General features: G+C 41.2%; 1 protein-coding gene across 6 annotated transcripts in view; it reads left to right on the forward strand.

Moving 5' to 3' along the window:
- Positions 1 to 21866, forward strand: part of CACNB4 (calcium voltage-gated channel auxiliary subunit beta 4) — a 271309-nt gene that overhangs the window by 114170 nt on the left and 135273 nt on the right. Inside the window, exons 1-2 of one of the 6 annotated variants that reach the window (XM_033231486.1) lie at positions 13452 to 13987; positions 15944 to 16103. The exons of 3 other annotated variants lie outside the window; for them this stretch is intronic. In XM_033231486.1, coding sequence (XP_033087377.1) covers positions 16098 to 16103 — 6 coding nt within the window. In that variant the 5' untranslated portion in view covers positions 13452 to 13987; positions 15944 to 16097. Of the gene's footprint in view, positions 1 to 13450; positions 13988 to 15943; positions 16104 to 21866 lie in introns of those variants that run through there. 2 more of the 6 variants (XM_033231488.1, XM_033231485.1) reach the window with 2 other exon arrangements.

Raw genomic sequence — 21866 nt, forward strand, 5'->3', positions numbered from 1 at the left:
CTGAGATGTGAACGTGTGACCTTGTGATTACACTTTTAGATATATGTCCTGGTTTGCTAATTCCAGTCACCAAGTTTGGTACGCTTGTTAATGCTTTTTTCTTTTACTTAATTCAAAACATCAACAAAGTGCCTTTCTTTTGGATCCATCATCCCAATTTATTATGCTCAGGAATGTCCAGGCTTTTCTGTCCTGAGGCTTTTTTGAGGATGATGTCCGTTGTAGAGACAATCCAAAGGCTGGCAAAATAGCCCCTGGAAAGAGAGAAACAGAATGGAACAGAGTGTTCTCTGAACTCAACCAAGCCCAAAGATTGTAGTGTTGCCCCCCACTGAGCTACGATAGTATACCATAAAGAATATCATTGCCATATTAAGACTTAATTTTTGAAGTTCAGGTAACCTATCCATTGCTGTCAATTGATTTGTACTAAGAGTTCAAAGTGGTTGGTGTGGTAGTGCTGATATGTTGTGGAGGTTATCTGCAGAGCAAATACAATAATTCATTTGGATTCATACTTTACCTAATTTTGAAAATCCATCCCTTACTTTTCTTGTTGGAAAATTGGAATGAGTTTCCCAGTAATGGATTTGTTGAGGAATTCAGTTTCCTCTTTGCATTTGACCCAACAGTGTATTGGTCATGTCAGCACTTGGTGTTCTTCCGTCTCTTCCTTCCAGAAGGGTCTCTTTATGATGGTAGGAGATGACCACTTTGAGCACCTGAGAGGGAAAGAAACAATCTCTGAAGCAACTCCTGCTGAACTTCTTATACTGATGATTTGTGAGAATTCAATGTGTGACTCCCCTCAACCCCAGTAAGGGATTAGTCTGGAGGTGGCACTCAGTCCAAGCAGTAGTAGGAGAATCAGACTGGGCCAGGCTGCTCTTATGCTAGCATATCCCTGTCAGATGGCATTGTACCAGAGTCTGAAAGAAGGGAACTTTTCTCTCTAATACCAGCCCTTTGTTTTTCTCTATATATTTTTCTTCATTAGAATGTTAACTAACCTACCTCTGACAGTGAGTCAAGGGTACTTCTTAAGCCCAGGTTATATGAGGTTGATGAGTATGCTAAATGTGACCTCAGTATCAATAGCTATAGATGATTCTAGTACGGTGCTTAATAATATGGAGTAGAATAATTGGTGGCTTAGAGATGGGAGTGGGATTGGGAGTGGGTTGAAGGGTTAGCTGAGATTTCACATCTCGGTAAACCTCACCATAAATCGGTAAATAATATGAACACTTATCACTGACCCATAAAATGCAGACAGAGGCTCTCCTTGAGTTGGAAGGAGCCATTTTGGAAATTCAAACCAGATGCTTATTCTATCTACTGTATAAATATTTCCACCAAGTGGTAGGTATATAAGTAACAGGCATATCAGTGTTTAGATTACCCTCTTTTCATATGAAACAAGAGCATTCTTAGAAATGAGACTAACAGCAATGGGCACTCTTGCGCCACCTTGTGAGAAAGTAGATCATGCAAGGTAAATAAGTGCTGTATTGGATGTAAGGTCAGTACCATAGAACAAGATGGTAGTTTAGGGAATGATGCTCTTCTTCATATACCTAAGGAAGTACATGTAGTAGCTTTTTCATCCACCAGATATGATATCTAACTATGGTAGTCTTAGCTCAGTTGTCTCATTCATTTGCCTAATAGAACGACTTTGGAATTTTTAGAAAATGTAGATACTAGAACCTTTACTGAGCTTGAGTTCCTGGAGTGTAAATGGATTTTTCAAAAGCTCCACAGGTGATTCAGATTTTCTGCCATTGTCGAGAGCCATTACCTTAGGTGCTAATGTCTTAAGACTTTCCAAAAAGAGATTAGAGACATGAACATCACAGTCTCTGTTTTTTAGATGTGGATGGACATTCCTCACTCAGAGACAGTAGGTTAAATATACTTATGAAAAAATGTAGTGTTATATATATTCACATTCTTGTTCATTGGCAAAAAAAAAAAAAAAAAAGAAAAAAAATTAAAGCAGTGGTGGATTTCTACTTTTGGCATATCAAATTAACAGATTAAAAAAATGAGACCCTTAGGTCCCTCTTTGTCATATTGTTGGTAATAAAGCTGAGAGCTGGTACTTCACTTTGAGCTAATAGGTATGTAAATTGGCAGAATTTTTCTGTACGGCTTTTGGCAGTGTGATCGAGAGGCTTAAAAGCATTCATAGACTTTGACCCAAGAATATATGGGAATTTAGCCCGAGAAAATAATCTGAATTGCAGACTAATAGAATTCCAGCATTATTTATATGAGCAAAACAATGGGAACTGCATAGTACACCTATATGGTGCAATAGTTTATAATTGTAATAAATTATATTTATGATGAGTTTTTAGTAATGTGGGGAACACTTACGTTGTTATTGCTAAGAGAATGCAAATGTTTACATATAGTAGATTCTAGATGTAAAACAAAATGCCTACAAAGATAGAAAAAGACCAAAGTATTAACAGTAATCATATTTTAGTAGTAAGACTACAAATTTTAATTCTTGCCTTTGTACTCTTTTGAATTTTCCAAGTTTTCTACAATACCACTTTTTAAAAAACATGTTTTACTTCTATAATCAGCAAAAAAGATACACTCATGGGAAATGCTTTAAAGGCAAATATTTTGTGGAAGAATTGTCTGTGGAAGATCTCATAAATTGGGGAATCGATCTGTGAAGGGAAGAGATTTGAGGAAAAATATCAGTAGACCAGAAAAATGCTTAAGTTATTTTCAAGCATAAGAAGAAACAGAAAGCCGGATCATAAGCATGTGTTCTGAGGAAAGTGTAATGAGTGGCTGAAATACGAAATATGACAAGTATGTTGTAGAGATGGCAGGAGGCAAGTTGATGGAGGATGGATATAATGAAAAATATATTTCATTCTCTTCTTTTATGGCTTCAGAGTTGTGCGATGTTAGGAAAGTTTCCTAACCCTTTGAATCTTCATGATTCGTTTATGTTTGTCGAGTATATGTTTAAATGAAGTAAACACAACCATCAAAGACTGAATGTGAAAGGAAGTGGATGACTCTATTGGTTCAGAAATGACTTTCTTCTTCTAGGCCTTTTGTTCTTCTCCCCAAACTTTTAGAAGTTGATAGGCTTGGTTGGGAACTTGGTTCCCAAAGTTGCTGTGTTGGTTAACATGTTAGTATTCTAGAAGATATCTCTTTCAAAAGTGAACCTGTATTAGTTGAGGCCCACAGGCAATCTATCTGACATTGTCTTTTTTAGTCAAGACTTTGATGGAAAGCTCTAAAGGTACCTGGTTGAGAAAAGCTCATAATTTCTCATTAAGTTAGGTAAATCTGATCATTTACTAACGATAGCCCTTTTCCAAAAACCTACTAAGAGCCATAACAATGTATTTATGAATTTCCCTTTGGTTTTTGGAATGGACTATTTGTGTTTGTTAGTATCTCTTTTGTTGCAGGTCAGCATTTCCAAAGCATGTTAAAACAATTGCTCCATGTTCAAGCAATTCATAGGTTTAGATGGCTGGTTAGAGGAGCCCAAGAAATGCAGGGAGCATTGTGATTCGATAGAGCTTCTGGATCGACTAGTTATTACTTTACTATCTTGCGCTATTGCACATTTATTTAAAGCTTATTTGATATTGAAAGAGTAACTTAAAGGAACTGTTAGAAATAATTTTTTTAAAACTAATGTTTTTGAAAATTGTGATACTATTGCCTTTCTTAGTTTAAAAGAGAATGGATTTCTGAGGTACACAAGATCAGAGGGTCAGGTAGTATTTACAGCTTACTCTCCCATGCAAAGTTCAGAAATCCAGTGACTATAGGGGTGCTGTGAGATACATGGCTGCGAAAGATTTATTTGCATCTTGCTATTTTAAGTTTTTCAATCCATCTTAAAAATTTGAGAGTTCATTTTCTGTTATGAAGAAAAATGCATTACTAAACAACTTGCAAAGCCCTGTGGGGTGTGTGTGTGACCAAAATTTATAGCTTTTTTCATACTTTTGGACTTATGAGACATACCTACAAATATAAGAGGTCCTTGATTTTTTTTACAGTCTCCTCTATTTTCTGTTAGTACCAATGTACATTATTTTTATTATTTGGCTGCGAATTTATACTGTTTTCTATGTAGATGATTGTTATTTTCCTTGAATATTTGATGCAAGAATCACTTCTGAGAACTGGCATTTAGATAAGTAATTCAGTTTGTTTCCATTTGCGCCTCTTGGGGAAAGGCTTTGGACTTAGTGCTCCAACTAATTTTCCATCCAATACTGCAAAGGAAATGACCAAACAGACTGAGAACTAAGAGAAATTATATAAAAAAGCCAAATCTTCGTGAGGAATTACTTATGGACTTGGCTAAAAGGTGGCGGATATTTTTGTCTTTGTTATGCTCTACTTAAGCTCAAAAACTCAATAGAGTTGAAGATTTTTCTTTGAATTCATTTGGGTTTTGAAAAAACTGTGTAAAATTGGTAATTTATCTGTGTATGTGTTTTTAGCTCACAAACATTTTGTTTTGGCCCCTAGTCTTTCGTTTCAGAAAGTAAGCAGGCTAACATGTGCATAGCACTGTTCTGTTTTTAATGGGGATGATGGGTTTAGGTGGAGATTTGCCATCACTGACCCACCATCTTGGGTTTGTCAGCATTTCATGAAAGGAGAATTAGAAGAAACAATATAACCTAGTGAGGTCTTTTTTTCTGAGTCCAGTTCTTACCTTCTATATGTATTTTTCTGGTTGTCTTTATTCCTATGCTAATGACCTCAATATTTTTACTTTTGCAGCTAGTATTAGGTTGAGCTGCTGCAACAAGAGACCCCTAAATAAAGTTGCCTAAATAAGATGGAAATGCCTTTCTCTTTCATCTAACAATGCAGAAGCTTCTTTATCCTATTAACTTTTCATCCTTAAGGTGAGGTCTTCATCTGTATGCTGGAAGTTGTTTCATCAGCACCACATCCAAAGGAATGGGAAGAGAGTATATGGTAGGCAGTCAGTATCTTTTTTTTTGAAACTGAGTCTCACTCTGTTGCCCAGGCTGGAGTGCAGTGGTGCAATCTCAGCTCACTGCAAGCTCTGCCTCGTGGGTTCAGGCCATTATCCTGCCTTAGCCTCCTGAGTAGATGGGACTACAGGCGCCCGCCACCTTGCCTGGTTAATTTTTTTGTATTTTTAGTAGAGGCGGGGTTTCACTGTGTTAGTCAGGATGATCTTGATCTCCTGACCTCGTGATCCACCCGCCTCGGCCTCCCAAAGTGCTGGGATTACTGGTGTGAGCCACCGCGCCTGGCCAGCAGTCAGTATCTTTTTAAGTGTGAATGTGTAAGTTGGACACATGACTTTAGCTCCTATTGTACTGGCAAGAACACAGTCATATCTAGTTGCAAGGGAGGCTGTGAGGTATAGTTTCTAGTTGAAGAACCTTGCTGAATTTTAGCCTTGCTAAAATTGAAGGTGGAATGGCTTAATGCTAAATGGAAGAAATGGAGAAAGAATACTGGAACTTTTAGTCATCTCTGCCACCTAGAATAATAGAGAGGTCAAAGTTCAGCAGTGTGTACCCAAACCTCCATTTTCTTCATATCTGACAGCATGTTGCATAAACTGAAAGCTTGCAACCTGAGGGCTAACACTAATCCATTGCTTGAGATAATTCTATCCGTGTCTAGCAGTACTTTAAAAGCTTTAGATCTGCTTGCAGGAGGGATCTAGAATGAGTGTCGCTACTCTAAGCTCAGTATTTTAGAGTCAGCTGGATTTTTCTACTCCCTTGTTTTGGTTCTAGCATGCCTGGTGCCTGGTGCTTGAGACATGTGGTTCTTTCAGTGAATGCTCTACTATGAAGATTATCTATATTATACCAGCTTAGCTGGCTTTTTGCAATGTAGTTATTAAACTTCAACTATTTTTAAGTTGTAATAGGCACTGCATCAGAGAGGGGTATATCAACAAGATGAATAAAACATAGTTCCTGCCTTTAAGGGATACATGCTCTGGCAACTTTTTCAAAGGTAAATGTTTCTCCAAAACTATGTTCTGAGGAAAATATCCCAGGACCTTATTGCTACCATCTATCCATTATCTACCAATATCCCCTCTTCCCATAGATTCCACCCAAGAAGAGCCCCTACCATCGACAGGAGTTCGGCTCAGACCTGAATTCCTGACATCAGTTTCCATTTTGTATTTGTTTTCTAAATCTGCAGCGGCTCTGAAATTGACCTCACAGATTCCTTGGCTCATTGACTGACTCTAAGGCCTCAAATATCTACTAGACTAGGCTGCACGCATTCTGATGGAGGCAAGGACATCAAGGCTCACAGTGTGAGTTTTCTTTTCATGTTTACTGTTCAGTTCCTGTAACCAATATTTGTTCAGGCTCTTCTATGGAATGAAGCCTGTGGGGTGTGAAGCTGAGTAAGACGTGGTTCTTGCTCTTGAGCTGTTCATCTTGTAATGAAAGAATTACACTATTATGTGATTCGCCCACTGGTAGAGGTATGGGAGATAGAGTGTTATGGAAGTATAGGAGAAGGACTGGCTAATGTCTGAGGGGATTGGAGAAGTTAGTGACATTTACATTTGACCTTAAAGAAGGAATGAGTTCACCAAATAAAAGTAGTCAGGGGTAGGGGACAGAGTGAAGGTGGCCTTCCTGACAGAGGGGACATCTTGTGCAAAGGGTGACGTGTGAAATATCATGGGGTCTTGTCCTCAACACTAAAAAACCAAGAACCAAAACCAAAATCTCCATCAATGCATTATAAATGATGTTTCCCTTGAAATAAAGACTCTGTTAAAACAACTCTATGTGACACCTAGATTATTTAGTTTGTAAGAATCTGAATCTGAACAGGACCATTGTGTCCCAATCAGGGCATGAAGACAGTTTGGTAAGGACCCTCTAGGGATGCTCATGTTCTGGGTTTTCTTGGCTCTAAAAAATACTCACATTTCACTTTGTGAGCTCTTTTGCCAGTCACTGCACTGTTTTGTCAACCAAAGTGCAAAGGTAGCCCAGGAGCTCAGGGCCATCATTAATTATTCAGGTATTTGTGGAAAGCCTTTGTGTTAGGCAGTGGGGATATAATGGTATGTAAAAAGGTATCCTGGTCTCTCTTCCCACAGATCTCACATTTAAAAGACAGCTATTAATTCACCAGTTGCACTAATGCAAGCTAATGCGGGTGGATTGAGAGGAGGTGTGGGGTTCTAGGCAAAGGGCTCAGAAGCAATAAAGCCCAGTGGTGGGAAGGGGTGTGATGTGTCCAAGAAGGCCAGCTGGGAGAGAGTGAAGGGGAAAGGCATGCAAAATCAGGGTTTTGAGAAGAGCAGTGTTGGGCCCACACTACACACTAGACCTTTTTAAGGATTTGGGTTTTTCAGTGGGAAGCCACTGAAAAGATTTTGAATTGGAGCTGACTGATTTTTGTTTAGAGGAAATATTAGGTACTAAACAAGCATTTATGGATGCTTATTATTAATCATATTATCAAATCAAATAGAAAAACTCCTGGGAGGCAAAAACGTAAATTGTTACCTAAAAGCAGTGACAAAATAGAAAATAAAGTTTTACTAATTGTACGTTAAACAGTTTTGTTTACTCTTTATAGCAAATCTGGAATCATGGAACTGAAGGAGTCCCACCTTTTAGGGAGGTGGTTTGCACAAGACTGAGTAGTAAGTTGGTGGCTGATTCATTTCTGCCCTGCTCCATGAGTGACACTGTTCCTTTCCTTCCCCCTTTCCTGCCTCCCACTCCTGCTGAAGCTTTGCAGATAAGGAATCAAATTACTCTCTGGCTCTCATCAGAGCTTCTCAAAATGTGAGAGCTTTGATTGCAACCATCTCCTTCGTTCAATTTCTGTCTTCAGGATCTTCAGTGTTGCTGCCACGCCATCCCTGTCTGTCCCCAGGGAGATGCCATCGTGTCTCGTTGATCTTCACATTCCAGTCTCTCCAGTAGCGCAGACTAGTCAACAATTCAAAGCTGTAATTGGTAGATTAGCACTGATAATAATATCAGCTAAACAATATATAGGCAATAGGAAGGTGACTAGGTGAACTAGTCTCCTAGATTCATTTTGGAGAATAGTGGAAAGTAAAGTTGTGTAGCATTCATGAAAATTGTGGCTTTATGGAATGTTTTTTTCTAAGAGATTGGCTCTGTTTTTTTTTTTTGTAAACTGAAATTTTAGAAAGTGAGAACTTTCTGAGTAATATGTCAATCACAGAGAGGGATCTGTCTTTTTCTGGCAAGTTGAATAGGCCATGGGAATTTTTTCTACCTTACCTACACTTGCTGTCTTATGAGTTATGAAGTATTATTTTCTTGAAGCCATCAAGAATGGCAGGGAGGAGGGGAGCTAGTCCATATATTCACTCTTCCTCTGCGCGTCTCTAGGGTTTTCTGTCTCTGCCTCTTTATCCCTGTCTCTGCTTGTTTCTCTCTGCTGTTCTTCCTCTTCTCTTGCCTCTTTGGCATGAACCAGCAGTAGCATTTGTTACAGGATTTTCATGAGGACGGTCTTCTGGGCAGTGGTTTGTGACAGGGTGGGGCATCCAGGAGTGGCTGGTGGGGATGATGGAGCAAGAGGCCAGGCAATTGAGGAGGCCAGTGGGAGAGCGCTGGGTACACCCAGGTACAGAAGAAAGACGCAGCTTTCAGTGGGGTGGCTGAGGGTGGGGGTGCTGTCAGGAGGTGGAGGAGGTCTGGGCAAGCATGACAGCCTTGGCACGAGGAGCAGTCAGCCTGGCCAGATAGAGCAGGTAGGCAGCCGGCAGGAACTGGCATGAATGTAGGAGGGCAGCAGGAGGCAGGAGGCTGGGCTCAGCTCTGGTGGCTGAGACCTGAGACTCAGGTGGGATTGAGAGGACCAGGCGGCATCAGGGGCAAAAGTTAGCAATCCCACCCCAGAGGCAAGGGCACCAGAGCTTCAGGCCAGAACCCAGGCAGAGAGTGATGAGAACGACCATAGTAACCCAGTGCTTGCTTGTGGAGCACTGTTGGTGCCAGGTACCCATCCGAACATTTTATTAGACCAAGGCTTTTAATCTGCACAATCTTCTTGATAGAATCATCATTTTGTAAGTGAGGAAATGGAGGCACAGGAAGGTAGAGTAGCTTGCCAAGTGTTACCCTGCTGGGAAGTGGCACAGCTTGGATATGCAGGCAGTCTGGCTGCAGGGTCCCTGCTCATAACCACCTTGCTTCATGGTATTCCTGTTACATATCACAGGGAGGACCACTCACACGGGGTGCATGGGGCCTTTGGAGCTGGGTAATGTGGGCTGCCCTGATTCCATACTACTTCCCTTAAAAAAATTTAAAAGGCCGATTCTTCCACACTGCCTCCTGTGTATCTTTCATATCTTAACTCATTAATTTCAAAACTATTATCTCCGTGGTATTCATGGGGCCTGGAGAGACTCTGGACATGCCTGCCTAGGTGGTAAGGTCTGAGTTCAGCCTCAGAGAACTACAGCAGAGGACTAATAGAAGTGGAATCTATTGTCTGTAGTTTTTTGTTTGTTTGTTTTGTTTTCATTCCCTTGTCTGCCCTGTTGCTACCACCTATCTGATGGGCTCCAGGGAGGAAACAGGGGTATGATACTCATTCTTGCAGTGGCCACACAGATTTCTAGAGGCAAATGAGTGGAGTAATATTACTTGCAGAAGATGAGAAAATTCATCTAGCACACTGTAGTCACTTAGTAAAATTTAAACAAAAACAAGGAACAAAATAATTCCCAAGACTGAATTGGCAAACAGAGACCTTGGGCTTGTGTTCTAGCCCATGGAGACAACAGGAGAACTAGCCTTGGCTGAGTCCCAACATTATTCCTTTGTCTCTTCTCTGAGCTCTTGCAGTTCTGCTATAGAACACATAACTACACTGGCTTTGAACAGTTAAATTCCCAAGAAATTTAGGTGGAAAATTAGAATCAGAATTGCCTTTTGCTTCTAAATTTGCACCAGTTTGTCTTGATCGTGGCTATCTAAATCTCATAACTAATCTTCTCACTTTTGGCTTTTCTCTCCTTCTCTCTGTCCAAACGAGTGGAAAACAGAAATACCTGTCCTTTGTACTCTACTGTCAATTTCATGGGTTCGCTCTATGACAAAGCCCAGCACTGGGTAAGGAAGAGGGACTTAATATCCCTAAGTTTGAAGCCCATGAAAATGAACTGAAAGTAATGTTTCCTTGTGATACAAAAAAGAGCTGTCCTAATTTGTTGAGGGCCTTGCCATTTCCTCCACTGAATTGAGCTCAGTTGAGGCATTTGTCAAATTGCAAGGATACCTTCCCCATCATGAATCACATGACATTTATAAACAGAATCATAGAGACGATGCTTTTTCATAGGATTTTTTGGACTTCGAACTGTTGATCATAATGAGAGATAACTGGAAAAGAGTTGAGTCAGAAGTACGTTCAGCAGGGCATCCTCAGAATCGGAGGCAGCCTCCTTGAGGCTATGAAGTTTTGGAGGCTACTCAGTAATGAGAGCTAGGTGGGTTCCTGGGAAGCACCAGCACAAGATAAGCCCCAAAGTTTTCAAACTTGTTCTCACTGTAACCGCAGGTAGGAGAAGTAGGCCAGAAACGGGGTGGTTTCTCCTTCATCTTCTTGACCATCATTCAACTGGAGAACTGTTAAAGTCAAAACCAAGAAGGTACCAGTGTCTTGGTTGCTTTTCACCACCTGCTGCAGTGAAGTGTGAAATTTGGCCCTAGGAACTTGAACCTGCTGGAATCCATAGACCCTTTTACAAAAAGCCAGGGACTGGAGGTGGTCTGCAACAGGCCCGGGAAACTCCCAGGGACCTCTCACTACTTCTCAGCCTGGTCTCAGTTTAGAGAATCTTGGGACAGAGATAGTCAGTTCTAAGATCTTTCTAGAGTTCTGAGCTCACTTTTCTGGAACTCCTTAGAGTTCCTCTGGGGAGGTTCAGAGCTGAGTGTCTCACTGGGGTTCCTCTGGAACTCTGGGATCAGCCCGAATATTGGGTTGAAACCCTAAGGTGACTCATAGGTGTGGTGCTGATTCTGTGTAGATACAGACCCTAGGGGAAGACTCCCCAACCTGTGATCTGATTTTTAGTTATCAGCTGTGGGTGAACAAAATGACTTCTGATGGGATAATTTGTTTGAATGGAAGGCGTGGGAAAAATAGGAATTTCCCCAACAAAGTGACTTCTCTCTATTTCACCAAATTCCTCTTGGGAACACGCCTACTGCCCCTCATCTTGAAAACTCTCTCAAGGAGGAAGTGGGGGAAGGAACACTCCAGTATAGAACATATGGCTTTGAATAAAACAATTCAACCTTTGTAGGCACTAGAAGGACCAGATAAGGAGACTTCTGTTGTTTTCCCACCTCTTACAGTTTATGATTCTGAGTCCAGCATGTTTCTGATTTCCTGGGAAGCAGGCAGAGCCAGGCTGCCCCGCTTCACATCTATTCTTAGTTAGAGGGGTTGGGTGCAGGAGCAACCACAGCCTGCTATGCGTGATCCAGTGCCTCCCTGCTGACATCCCGCCCTGGTCAGACTCGCTGACTGCATGCATTAGGGTACCGTAAAGTGTGCGCCTTCTCTTTAAAACTTCCTTTAGGCCCTCACACTGGCTATAGGGAGTGCTCCACGGCAGCTATCCACAGAAGAGCTGAGCTATGTACAGTTTATCCAATTGGGAACAATTTCTCTCATCTTGATGAATTGTGAAAATGTGCTGCCTCTGTCTTCTCCCCTTGATTTAGGTGTCCATTTAACATAATTGGAGAATATCTATACTTGGAATTGAAGTGGTAAAGTCGGGAAATGATCTGGAGAATTTCAGAGGAAAAAAGACCGTCTTGTCTCAGTTTTCCGTTGATTCTGGTTGAAATACTGTATGGCTGTAGTTAGAGAGTTAATAATCAAAATAAGAGTCTGACACGTGAATTTGAGCACAGCAGTCCTTTGATCCGGTCTTCTTGGTGTATAGGGGAGGGAAACGAGTTCCACCTGGCCAGGGACTTGCTCCAACATGCATCCTTGTCAACAGGTAGAGCCAGCACTGGGTTTCTCTCTATGGAATCCCGTTGACTGCACTCATCCCCTGCTGCTGTCCTCCCTCCATGGGGGCACAGCCTCAGAGGTGACAGTCTGTTCAAACCCTACCATTTTGGGATTCTGAAGGACAGCAGCATCTTCTTGCTGTCATTTATATTTGAAAGTGGACTAGGTATTGATGCCACTCCCAAGATGTGCAACTCTGATTGAAAGACATGAACGGGTCAGCACAGATGTGGGAGAACTATGCTCTGCTCAGCTGTTGTAGCCCTTGTGTTGTTTATTATTTTGACTCAGGTTTGTTCCTTTAAGAATTACGCTTTTCAGAGATACTGGCTGGAAGGACAGGCCTCCTTTCCTAGGTCCAGGGCCAGCCAGTTACTCCTGTGCTGAGCTCCCATGAACTGCAGCCAATGCCTCCCAGCTGACAAAGCAGCTTCTCAATGGTAAGTGTTTATGTTGCACTTTAGATTTGCAGAGTCCTTTCCCTAAGTTATTTCTTACCTCATTTTGGCGGGTGAAGAAACCAGAGCCCATCGAGGTGGTGACTGACTGGTCCAGAGTCATCTGACCAATTAGTGGCAAAGCTGATACAGGGGACTCAGAGCCTCTGAGTTTCTGGGTCATTACTTACCCAGTCAGTCATGCAGTTGCTCTAAAATATGTTCTGTGCCCCTCACCAGCTCCTTTGTCCCCTGACTTTAGCTGGCTTCTTTTAGAGTGGGCCGTAAAGCTCTCCTGTTTCAAAGCTGCAGCTTTTTTTTTTTTTTTTATTGGTTGACCAGAAAGTTCTGAGTACCTACAGAAACTCCATCCCAGGCTGCTGCAATGTGGGACCTGTCCTAGGTCAACTTGAGTTGCGGTGTGGCCACAGCAGGCGGACGGAGTCTGACGTTTCTGTTTAGGTTTTGGGGGAAAGACCAATGCCATTTCAGGATTATTAAAGATTTATGCATGGGAAGGGGATGAAGAATTTACATGAAAACATTGGCTGTTGCTTAAAGTTGATTAAAAAAATTCAACTAAAGAGCATTAAACATTTTGCGTCTAAAAGTTGAGAGGTTTTTGGCTTCCTTTTCGAACTTCACCAGTTGGGACACAGAGCTCTTTTCTTGCCAGTGAGGCAGAGAGACTTCATCGAGAATATTGAAAGCTTTTACTATAGAAATTCCCACGAGAAATCTTACCATCTGTTTATTCTAGTCATTTTTTTCTTCACCTTGGGTTTAAAGATTTTTTTTATGACTCATTGCCCTTTTGACTTAAACGCATCTGTTAAGTACAGATGTTGGATGAGATTAGTATCTGTTTACCTGTCTTTGCATGATATTCTCTGAAAATAAAATCTTTCCTTTGCTCCCCTCTCCAATTGTGAATTTAATTAAGAAGATGAGCAGTTGTGTTTGGAGTATTCAATAGTCTGCCTTTCCAAACATTCCACGCAGCCTTTTGGATATTGATAAGTGTTTATTGTAGAACTAACAATACAGGCGAAACAGGAAGCAGCTCTTTGCTGGGTAGGATGCTCCGAGGCGCCCTCCACTCTCGGAGGGAACGCTCTTCAGCTGACTGAAGCAGGGAAGCCGAGCCAATCAGAGGCTGCTTTCCTAGCTCAGTCACCAGTCTGTGGTTGAGGAAGGGTTTTGCTTTTTGTGCTCTGTATTGGGAAGGCAGATAAAATGCCAGGTCTGGACTGCCTCTGGGGATAACCTCACCCTGTGGGATGTGAATGAATAGCATCTTGCCTGGTAAATCCACAGGAATTTATAAGGCAGGCGCAGTTCTCCCAAACAGGCCTTTTCTCTTTAAGCTCTAGCTGTGGTTTCTGCAGCAATTTTGTTTTTGCCTTGAAAGAGGTGCTCTGGATTATCAGACCTCCATGTATGACAATTTGTACCTGCATGGAATTGAAGACTCGGAGGCTGTAAGTATTTTCATAGATAGCTAATTCCCTCTCCCCTCCTCTTCCTCCTCCCACTATCCCCTTCACCGCCCCCCCCCCCCCTTCTTATTTCTTAGGCAACGCAGGGAACATGGAGCAGAAAGCTAACATCATTCTGGGGCTTGCTGGCTGCTATGTAAATGTTCTCTGTGTAGTTTGTAGGTAACTGAAATTATTTCTTGTCAAGCAAAAAACAAATTAGGGTGATGGCAAAGCATCTTAAGAGTGTAGGCTGTTTGAATTTATACATTACTGGGTCCACATTTGATCTCTCCAGGGTTTACTGCTCCTTGTAGACTGGTTTAAACTATGCAGAAAGTGCCTATGTTTTCCAATAGCAGGGTTCATAGAAAAGCCTCATTCATTATATAATATACATTGTTTGTTGAGCTAGCATGAATGGAAGTTCCTAAGCTGTAGCTATATTATTATGTGCTTTCTGGCCAAATAAGCAGTGCAGATCTACTGCTTCTTTGTTAAGGAAATCAGATGCAAGGACTGTGGCCATACAGCACCCCATGCAGAGGCAGTGGGCAGTGTTCCTATACTCTACCTTGGAAGAGCGAAGTAGACTCACGTGTGTTTTAGGTTAGAGAACTGGACTCCTTCTCCCCTCTAGGTCAGGTTCATGCAATCTATTAAAATCAGGATGAAATAATTTCCTGAAATCCCTAAAATCATACCACAGACTGCTAGCTTTTGAATATAGGGTAAAGCTGATAATTGAGTCTTTTGACTCTTGCTGGTGGTAGTTCCTATGTTTTTCATCAATACACAGAAACCTCGCGAGGTAGAATGGTTGAGGGTGGTTAATGGGAAGTGCTGTGAGGAGTCTGAATTTTATGGGAGTGCAGTGCCATACATGTTGCTACATTTGAAACAGGAGTGTGTTATATAAGATTCTCTGGCTAAACCACCAAATAAACAGGTTATAACAAAAGAAAAAAAAAAACCCTGTGGTATACGTCAATGCAGACGTATATGTCTAATGATGTGCTATCCATGAAAGATAGGAATCCTCAGTTCTGTTAAGGCATTCCGTTTTTCCTTCCTGTCTGTGTGTTTGCTCTAACTCTAACTCTGTTTCTGCAAAGTCTCTCTGCATGTTGCCCAACGTGCTCATAAATGATCAGACTGTCAGTGTATTGCAAGGGACCGTAGTCTAAAACATAGGCGGCTGAAATCAAGAAGGTCAACACTTGCAGGTGGGGTGGGGGAACGGTAAATGCAATTATAGGAGTTCAGTAAGCCAGCTTCTCGGGCTGGGTTCTCCAGAAGGCCAGATCACTTCTTCTGTGCTTCTCTGCTCACTCAGTTATGAAACCTGTGATGCCTTGTGAATGATAAGTTTTATTTTCGGCCATTGATGTTAAACTTGAGCAGGCAGTGTGTTGCACCGAAGTGGACTGGAGTCATTTTAGAAATGCCTGTAGAAACTGGCTGCTGGGAAGAGTTGGCTAGGAACTAATATATCCAGCTCCTTGTTCTCCAGAACTGTATAAATTTCAGATGCACTGGTTCAGAGGGGGAGCCATTATAAGTATGAAAACATTTTATTTTATTATTATTTTTTGCCTTTGGGTCCAGTCTCACAGGACAGCTGAGTTTTTCTGTAGGATGGGAAGTGAAGAGTGCAGTGACTTGACTCGGTGGTGGTAGTTGATGGCGGGTAGTGCTAGGTACTGCAGTGCTGTACTCCTGGTGACTCAGTGGTGACCAGCAGGCTGAGATCCTCTGGGTTGTGCACATCCGTGGAGGTGAGGAAGGTGGGAAACGTGAGAAGTGGAGATGGGCATCTGGCAAATCCTCAGCTGAGAGTATAGGAGGCTTTCAGGTGGGCGGGATTGAAACCGTGTCACATAAATCAGAGGGGAAGAGAGATGTTCGGAGGGGTGAACTGACTCTGAATGCTCATTTGAGTTTGTTTGTTTTTATAAGGAAGAATAATGTGATGTGTTACCCAAGATGGTGTGAACAGAGCTTCAAGCCAATGGAGAAGACTAGGCCTAAATAGCTGACCTGGTGAAGTGACACATAAAGCCACACCTGGAGTGCCACCTCCTCAGCAGTCTTTCTCAGTGCCAATGCATTTATGGCTGTAAGTGTGGGGGGTTGTCCAGATGGAAGCAGAGCTCTCGGAACAGGTCTGGTGGATAGGCGTGGAAAGGCTTTTCTCAGATGGCCAGCTGCAGTCCGAGAATATACAGGCACTAAAAGCTGAGTACGGCACTTCGGTTGGGGGTGGGGGTTGGGGAACCATCCGCATATGTCCTACCACTCTGTGCTGTTGAAAATGTCTTTGTGGGGTGTGTGGGGGTTCACCTGTGATAAGCAATTATTTTCAATGTTTTCACACAGTAAGCTTGTAATAAGATCATCTTGCCTAGGGGCTATTTTATTCCGAACAAGAATAAAACATTATTATACACTGTTAGCACCTCACTTCCCCACAGTGGGAGAGAGATTTTGGTACTGTGATGCAAGGCCTTTCTTAAGAGTTTGGTCCAAAAGTAGATCTTATGCTCCCGGTGCCCTAGATTTTAGTTTATAACCTCTGTGTTTCACATACTCTCTATATGAAGAGAGAGGAAAAAGAAACGTGCCGAAACACACTCGAGTCTGGCATTTTAGATTCTTGAGTCCTGTGGAGCCTTTTTGGGCAAGTCCATTAACTTCTGCTTTGGTGTCCAGGAGGATAGTTAAGAATCTGGATTAGAAGGAAGTGCAAAAGATCATTCATTCGGTGCCTCACAGCAGGGCCCTGCTTCCGAATAGGAGATTTCACACAGAGCATCACCTTACTTCCTGTGTTACCTTGACATGGAAGATGGAGTGTGTGCTTCCAGGTGAGCCCATACCTAGCCCAGGCTGGTTCCAGTGGATCGTGCACATCGACTCTTCCTACATTGGCTGCTATATAAGAGCTACCTCTTCTACCTTCCTTGTCCCCCACTGTGTCTTAATAAAAGTCCTGGCGGCCAAGAGTTTTTTCATGGACTGAGCCCCCCATGTACACTATACTATGTGTTTTCATCTGATTTGCAGTAGATTTCATTAGACCTGCTCTTTAATGTGTACACGTATTTCATAAATGGATTCACTGTGTATTTTGATGTTAGTGGAATTATTCTGGGAATAGATTTATTTTTCGTTCATCAGGTTTATTACACAAACTGAGGGATGTTCTTATGGGGATCCGTGGAAGCAGCAGAGAAAGTTACCAAAAACCTACCATCCAGAAATAGTCACTGTTAATATATTGCTACACACCCTTTCAGATGATCAATCCACATATATGTAAATAGGTCAGTCTCAACCTGCTACTGTGTGTTGCATCCTATTCTGTTAAATGCTGTTCTCACTTGAGAAAAATGTTGAGCATACTAGGACTAGAACTGGCCTGCACAGGAGATGCTTTGCAAAATTGAAAGCTCCTACATGGACCTTCTGGAATTGTGAGCAGCTTGAAATATAGATTCTTAGGGTATATTGTAAAGTGATGCCGGGGTTAGTTGCACATAGAATTAATAGTTCATTTCTCTGACACAACTGCTTCCATTTCCAAATGCTTAAATTCTAAAGCATTTAGAAGGAGAGACCTGATCTTTTCCTGTGAAAAAGATGATCAGATCATCATTCAGGGCAATTTCCAGAGAGGAAAATGTAGTCTTTAAGTGTTTTCAATAATAGAAAGGAATCATAATATATTGATTAATACTGTTAGAAATTTAATGTATGTAAAAGTTACAGCAAAAGTAAATTTTACAAACTTAATATGTATATATAACAATATGTGAGTATATATATAAAAGCACGTTTAAATTTACATATCCCTACACATTGTAAGGATAGCTTTGTGTTATTTAAACTATTTATTTTCTATAAGCTGTGGAACTATGTATGTTTGTCTCAATGTCTGTGCACCTCTGCATGCATACGTACTGTTCATCCTCGTACCTTCACCTACATTCATATACAGATATGTTCCATGCATCACTAATTGATGGGTAATGCTAAGTGGGAGATTTCTACTGTGGAGCTTTTGGAGAAGGAAAATTAGCTGCTTTTGATATGAACAAAGATACCCAAGAGAGTTGAAAGACAACGCAGCCACAGAGAATAAAGAATTGCTCCTTTCAAAGATATAGTAAAGTTATTTTAAATATGAAGATATGTCCTTGTGCTTGCTAGGGGGGCGGATAAACTTCAGACAGAAGGATTTATATGTTTAGGGGCATTCGGAAGACACTTTAGGGATTTAAGGATTAGATTTCTTTTGGAAACAAGAAGGCCAGAGGTCTCTATGGTTTGGTGGATCAGAGCATCCCTTCTGGGGTCAAAAAGTCTTTCTGGCCTATTTATAGAGAATGAGGACTGATTTGTAAGAGAATCCAAGGACTGGATGTTGGCATCTCTGACCAGAGAAGAAAACCAAATGTTGCTCCTGGTTTGTGTAAGGAATTTGACTCAGAAAATCAACTTGTGTTGGTGTTTGGCTAGGATGTGTTAAGTAAATGATGACCAGGGCTTTCTCTTCAATCAGCAGTGATGGTTTTCTAAAATATAGATTGAAATTATTTCTAGATACAACTGGCATGGAGCCAAAGAGAGAAATTCCTTGAATCGATCAGATCCCATGAATTTGCTGTTCCAGCTTGTCAGTCTTGCTGCTTTCTTGTTAATTTTCTGTTTTTGAGTCACAGAGGCAAGAATTTGGATTAATCCTCGCCAGGTACTTCCATGTCTCCTTTTCTGCTGCTGTTATTATTATTATTATTATTAGATTATGATGAGTCAATCCAGGATTTTAGAATAAGGTCCTGTGACTCCCTTTGTATATACTCAATGAACATTCCATTATTCTGTGGTGCAAGACATTCTGTATGAGGGTCAGCAATAACTGTGAAAAACCATTCTTTTAGGGTGAAGGTGAGGAGGCTTCCCGTTGCCTTAACTCTTCTCTTTCTATGGGGTTCAGCTTGGACCTTATTTCTATGTGGACAGTTCTCCCATTCTCTGGTCACTATCTCCCCTTTACTGTCTCTTACCCAGATGAACAAGGCCACCTAAAGACGACAAGAGGATATAACTGGACGGGTTATCATTTTTCATTCTCTTCCCTCTCCCACTAGTCCTTTAAAATAATCATCAAGCCATGAACTCAGATATCCATGACGTTAAGTTGAAAATTGTACCAAGGAAGCGCTGTAGATACAGGCTCTGTGTTCTCATCTACATCGGCTGATTTAGGGGCCTTTCATGTGGTTGCATCAGGCTCTGGCGGCTGTGAAAACAGCAACAGCTGTAACCTGCCACACTAGAAAAAAATAAATTCATTAGGTGAATCCCTGAGTTCTCACAGGAGGCTGGGGCACTGCTGTGTAAAGCTAGTGCCCTGTCCTCAGACCAACTTAGTGTGTAAAACCTAAGGGAGCTTACAGTTCCTGTAAAATAATGACAACTTTGAGCTTTTTAAGACTTTGAAGGGCGTGAGTCTAAGATAAAACTGTGTGGCTATTTTTACAGTACGTATTGGTATGCCAAAAGAAGGTAGCCCAGATAGCTCACGCGACAATTTTTGAGATCTAAATAGACCAATACTTGCTCTTGCTCTACATTTTATATTTTATAACATAACTGTATAGTTTTAGTTATAAATATTTTCCTCTCTTTTTAAATAGTGCCACATTGTTAGTACTTCCTGTGTCCTTTTTTTTCTTTTGTGTCTGGCATCAGAAATATTGAAAAATCTTATATTTAAAACAGGATGTTCTGAATTTGCTTTTACCCTTTTCATTCAGAGGAGTTTGATCCAAGGGATCCACTCGGACACGGAGATTGGCGACTGTCAATTACTCAGGAGCTTGTCTGTGTAGTTTGTAAAAAAAGCCAATTCTCTTATTTTGCCTTTCTTATGCCTGTTATTCCTTAATCCCTCTTTTCTTTTTAGCCTGAGCATCATCTAGGAAAAAGATTCTGACCTTCAGTGTTACTATTCTATTGGCAGCTTTGTTGAAAAGTTTGGTGAGTGATAAGGTTGTAGTTGAAATTGTTTCTAGATCTTTTTAAATCTCCATAAAACTTAAAATTTTTTGTCTTCTATTGGGCATATCTATCAGCCAGGAAAATTTCAGGTTTACTTTTTGTACCTTGTATTATGAAAAAATGGTGTAGTATAATAGTGTCATGATAAAAAGTGGAGACAGACCAGGCGCGGTGGCTCACACCTGTAATCTCAGCACTTTAGGAGACACAGGTGGGCAGATTGCTTGAGCTCAGGAGTTTGAGACCTGTCGGGGCAACATGGCAAAACCCCATCTTTACAAAAAAATAAAACTAAAAAAATTAGTGGGGCATGGTGGCGTGTGCTTGTAGTCCAAGCTACTCAGAAAGCTGATGCGGGAGGATCGCTTGAGCCCAGGAGGTTGAGGCTTCAGTGCGGTGTGATCTTGCCACTACACTTCAGGCTTGGTGACAGAATGAGACCCTGTCTCAAAAAAAAAAAAAAAAAAAAAATGGTGGAGACAGTGCCATATTGCCAGGGATTGAATCCTGACTTTCCCTTTGCTACTTTGTGGCTGTGGGTATATTTTTTCAACTTTCTGTGCCGTTTTTTCCTCATGCCTGTCAATAATAATTGAACTTACTTTTTGGGTGGTTTTGAAGATTAAGTTAGTTAATGTGTATAAAGCCCTTAAGATCAGATAAATATTATCTGCCATTATTGTTATACATATAATGAAAATACTTACAGTTTCAGTAACTAAATATGCTCCTTCCTCTATAGGTTCTGTTAGTCCCACCAAATTTTTTGGTTTATTTTCAGAGCCCTTGCATGGTTTTTGACAGTGATTTCCAAAAATCTTATAGTGGTTGACAGGTAAAAGAATTCAGTAATCCCCAAAGACCTTATGATTAGTTCGTTGTATTTTGTTTTAGAAAAGCAGGTGGTAAAGTGTAATTGAAAGAACACTGCGAGGCCAGGCACAATGGCTCAGGCCTGTAATCCCAGCACTTTGGGAGGCCGAAGTGGGTGGATCACGATGTCAGGAGTTCGAGACTAGCCTGGCCAAGATGGTGAAACTCCGTCTCTACTAAAATATAAAAATTAGCTGGGCATGGTGGTGTGCGCCTGTAATCCCAGGTACCCGGGAGGCTGAAGCAGGAGAATCGCTTGAACCTCGGGAGGCGGAGGTTGCAGTGAGCCAAGATCACGACATTGCACTTCAGCCTGGGCGACAAAAGCGAAACACCATCTTTAAAAATAAATAAATAAAAGAAAAAATAAAAATAAAAAGAAAGAATGCTGGGAGTTGGAAATCTTGGTCTTTGCCACTTCTTAACAGTGATCGTGGTCTAGTCACTTAATCTCTGACTCTGTAATCCTCAGTTTTTCCCTCGTATAAAATGAAGACGTTTGAGTAGATCATTTTCTAAGGTTTCTTCACATGCAAAATTTTGTACTTTTTGCTGATAAGCAGTTTCTTCAGTTAAGATAAAAATGTCACCATATGCCATTTGCTTTTTGAAGTGATCAATTACCACGGTGTTTTGTACATACTGGGTAAGGTGTCAGTGTTTGGACCTTGAGTCTGGATGTTTGGCCTTTTCAGTTTCTTTGATGGAAGCAGGTATGTGTGGTGCATATCTTTGAGTGGAGTAGATGTTTGAAAAGGAAAATGTTTTATTTAAAACTTTTAATTCTAGAAGCCAAAAAGGATGCTTTGTCTATTGCTCGTTCGCTTGCCAGTACCCACGGTGCACTTCCAGCCCACAGTGATTTGAGCTTGGAAACACTTGAGTCTCATCTCTAAGAAAAAAAAATCAAAAGCAAAAGCTTTCTGAGAAGTAAATTTCTCCT

This window comes from Trachypithecus francoisi, unplaced genomic scaffold, assembly GCF_009764315.1.
Source record: "Trachypithecus francoisi isolate TF-2019V2 unplaced genomic scaffold, Tfra_2.0 Lachesis_group13, whole genome shotgun sequence".
Lineage (NCBI taxonomy): Eukaryota > Metazoa > Chordata > Mammalia > Primates > Cercopithecidae > Trachypithecus > Trachypithecus francoisi.